The 4,404-nt window shown below is 37.3% G+C and overlaps 1 protein-coding gene across 2 annotated transcripts in view; it reads left to right on the forward strand.

The window, feature by feature from the left end:
• Bmpr2 (bone morphogenetic protein receptor type 2) overlaps positions 1–4,404 on the forward strand; it is a 106,655-nt gene that overhangs the window by 66,191 nt on the left and 36,060 nt on the right. For both annotated transcript variants that reach the window (XM_031367634.1, XM_031367635.1), the window contains exons 4-5: positions 1,689–1,799; positions 3,164–3,255. In XM_031367634.1, the coding sequence (XP_031223494.1) occupies positions 1,689–1,799; positions 3,164–3,255 (203 nt within the window). The remainder of the gene's footprint in view (positions 1–1,688; positions 1,800–3,163; positions 3,256–4,404) is intronic.

A 4,404-nucleotide genomic window follows, 5' to 3' on the forward strand; every position in this document is an offset into this window, starting at 1 on the left:
ACATGGTGGCTCACAACCATCTGTAACGAGAGATCTGACTTCCTCTTCTGGAGAGTCTGAAGACAGCTGTCTGAATACAGACATTGTATACATATAATAAATAAATAAAATCTTTAAAAAAAAACCTATAGCAAAAGCCAAACATATTTCATAGGAGATCTCATTCTGCATTAGACTGCTTACTGATAAGCAATTGTTTGTATTTTGTATATATACTACTTGAATCTAGATATTTATATTTTTTATAGATATTTAAACATGGTGATGAGTGTATGCTCCAGTTTTCTCTTTCTGTTCAAGACATTTTCATGTGTTTCTATTCTTCATAGAATTATTGCATCCCTGTTCTTCTACTATACCTAGGAATAGCCTAGTTTGTGGACATCCATTCCAAGGGTATTGTATAGATAAGATGTAGATAAGTATAGATAGCTATAGATAAGATCTGACCCATAGATAGAGCTACCACATAAATGTTTACATGTTCATACCAACCTTATAATCTAGATATATGTGTTCCATTCTGCAAGTAAATAAATGTGGGTTCATGGATGCAGACATTTTCTCAAAGTCAAATTAATAAGTGGAGGGACTGAGCTTCAGGCTCAATTTAGATTTAGCTGCCCACAAAGAAATGTTCTTTTCATTAATATTAATGATATCAATACTAATGATCTTAATTACCATTGATTGCATAGAATTTTATGCTTTATTAAGCACTTAGACTCCCTCAAGCTTCATAACAGACACATGAGGTACACAGTACTACTTCTTACAAATGAGGAAATGAGATACACAAAAGTCAAACAACCTGTTGAAGCCTACTGAATACATGGTTTAAAGCCAAATATGAAGCTGGGCTCAGTGGTGTACACCTGTAATCTTACGCGTAGGAGACAGAGGCAAGAGGATTGCTATGAGCTTAAGGCCAGTCTCTGCTACTGTCTTAGTTATTTTTCTATTGCTGTGCTTAGACTCAGTAACCAAAGCCAATTTTTTAACTACAGAGTTTATTTGGGGCTTATAGTTTCAGAGGGTAGAATTTATGACCATCATGGTGGGAAGCTTGGCAATGGGCATGCGTGCATGGTACTAAAGCAGAAGCTAAGAACTCACATCTTGAGCTACAACCACAAGGCAGAGAAAGGGACTCGGGGAATGCTTCTAATCTTTTGATACCTCAAAATTTCTCCTCAGGGACACTTCTCCTCCAACTCTTCCCAAATAGTTCTTCCAACCAAGGACCAAGTATTGAAATACATGAGCCTATGGGGGCCATTCTCACTCAAGCTGCTACGGCTATGTGGCATATGTGTGAGTTTGAATGCAGATACCCTCAGAGGCTAGAGAAGATGTCAGATCATATGGAGCTGGAGTTACAGGTGGTGGTGAACCATGTGATATGGGAGCTGGGAAAAGAACTTTGGTCCTCTGAAAGAGCAGTATATACTCCTAATCAGTGAGCCATCTTTCCAGCCCCAGCTGATATTTTAATAGGGCCATACTTGACAGGTTATATAAGATAATCTATGTGACCAAATCATGCCATTTATAACTATCACAAATTGATTGTTTTTTTTTCTCTAATTTTTATGCAGGAATATTACCGATTTTATTATAAATTAATACAAGTTTTCTAAAAGCTAGTTTGTTAGTATTAAATAAAATACTTTTCTTTTTTCTTTTAGGTCCACCTCATTCATTTAATCGAGATGAAACAATAATCATTGCTTTGGCATCAGTTTCTGTATTAGCTGTTTTGATAGTCGCCTTATGTTTTGGATACAGAATGTTGACAGGTAAAAAAAAAATACGACTTTTGGTCTCATGGTCTAGTAAACATGCCATTTAATCAGAATTTATTTTCTTTAAAAATGTTTTCACATTTATTTATTTGCTTATGTATTATTTAAAGGGAGGATGGCAATACATATATGGAAGTCAGAGAATAACTTGCAGGAGTCATTTTTTCCTAGCAACCAAACTCAGGTCATCATGTTTGGTGGCATATAGCTTCACCAGGTGAACTGCTTGCCAGCCCCATTGTTTCCTTTTTAAAATCTCTGTGGAAAATCAATATACAAATGCAACTCTGCTGTAGTAATCCCCATTTTTAGCTTCAACAAACATTTTCCCCCAATTTTTACAAGAATTTTTTAAAATTTATTTTTATTATTGTGTCTGAGTGTATCTATGTGTATCATGTGTGCTCCTTAGAGGCCAAAATATGGCATTGCATCTCTCTTTTTTTTTTTTAAGATTTATTTATTTATTATATGCAAATACACTGTAGCTGTCTTCAGACACTCCAGAAGAGGGTGTCAGATCTCTTTACAGATGGTTGTGAGCCACCATGTGGTTGCCGGGATTTGAACTCAGGAACTTTGGAAGAGTAGTCGGTGTTCTTAACCACTGAACTATCTCTCTAGCCCGGCATTGCATCTCTTAAAGCCAGAATTACAGTGGTTGTTTAGGAAATCAGCACTTATACATTTTAGCAATTCTACTAAAATTTTCTCAAAAATTCAAAATTACAATTTTATACTTTTAAATGGAGTCATCATGGAATTATCTCCCAGAATTCTGCTGTCATGCTGTTCATTATTTATCTTCATTATTAATATTATATTATTTATTATTATTACTCATTATTAGTGATTTGTTTTAACCCCTGCTGCAACTCTTCTTAACTTTAATATATTTTTAATTTATTTATTCTTGGGGCTGGTGAGATGGCTCAGCAGGTAAAAGCACCGGCTGCTCTTCCCAAGGTCCTGAGTTCAAATTCCGGCAACCACATGGTGGCTGACAACCACCCGTAATGAGATCTGACGCTCTCTTCTGTTGTGTCAGAAGACAGCTACAATGTACTTATAATAATAAATAAATCTTTTAAAAAATTTATTTATTCTTATTTCATGTGCATTTGTGTTTTGCCTGAATGTATGTCCTTGTAAGTAAGGATATCAGATCCCTTAAAACTAGAGTTTGAGACAGTTGTGAGCTGCCACATGAGGCTGGGAATTAAACCTGGGCCTCTGGGAGAGAAGCTAGTGCTCTTGACTACTGAGCCATCTCTCCAGTCCCTTAACTGTAACATTAAGAAGCTGACATCTTCATTCTAAGAAGGCTGCATTCTCAGTAAGTGCTCTTGTTCTTCCAGGAGACGGGAAGCAGGGCCTTCACAGCATGAACATGATGGAGGCAGCAGCAACAGAGCCCTCTCTCGACCTGGACAGCCTGAAGCTGCTGGAGGTGAGGCTGTGCTTAGGGTGTTGGCTGTTCTGACCACCACCCACTCTCCTGTTTAGTACTCATTCATCTCAGGAGCTATTTAGAAATAAATCGTTCTCAGCCTGGTGGTGCACACCTGTAATTCCAGCAGTCAGGAAGCAGGAGAAAGAGGATGGCCTCAGGTTCCAGGCCAACCTGGTCTGTGGAGCAAATTTCAGGCCAGCCAGGGCAACATAGTGAGACCCTGCCATAAAAAAAGTGGATAAGGAGAAGGTCTAAGTATGTCTGAAATGATGTGTAGTTTACAACACTGAGAGAAGTACCAACTGAAACATTTGCCCAGGATTTATATTTTCCCATGGTGGAGTTTGAGGTATGCCTTCCAAATGTTGGAAATAAAGGCATGTCTTAACTGTGTTTTGGTAAGACTTTATTTCAGAGGGCTGTATTTGTTTATAGAAATAATGGTACAAGACTGGGCATGGCGACGTGCCTTTGATTCCAATGGTCAGGAAGCAGAGGCAGAACTCTGAGTTTGAGGCTAGCTTGGTCTACATAGAGACTTTTAGGATAGCCAGAGCTACATGTTGAGACTGTTTAAAACACAAAACAAATGGAGGCTGGAGAGATGATGGCTCAATGGTTAAGAGCACTGACTGACCTTCCAGAGGTCCTGAGTTCAATTCCCAACAACCACATGGTGGCTCACAACCATCTGTAAGGAGATCTGATGCCCTCTTCTAGTGTGTGTGAAGACAGCTACAGTGTACTTACATTAAATAAATAAATAAATAAATAAATAAATAAATAAATAAATCAAAACAAAATTTTAAAAAAAGAATAAAATAATGATATATTAAACATGTATAAAGAAATGATGATAACCAGGTGATAGTGGTGCACATCTTTAATCCCAGCACTTGTAAAGCAGAAACAGGTGGATCTCTGTCAGTTCAAAGCCAGCCTAGTCTACAGAGCAAAGCAACACAGAGAAACCCATTCTCAAAAAACAAAACTAACAAAGAAAATAATGATAAATCCCTAACTTGTTTTAATGAAAATTCCCTAGAAGCCAAAAATAAAGAGAACTGGTTACATTTTGCTATTGCTATGTGCATTGAGTAGATTTTTATCCTAGTATAGATAATGTGTGTATTATACTGTGGGACC

This window comes from Mastomys coucha, unplaced genomic scaffold, assembly GCF_008632895.1.
Source record: "Mastomys coucha isolate ucsf_1 unplaced genomic scaffold, UCSF_Mcou_1 pScaffold14, whole genome shotgun sequence".
NCBI classification, from domain to species: Eukaryota; Metazoa; Chordata; class Mammalia; order Rodentia; family Muridae; genus Mastomys; species Mastomys coucha.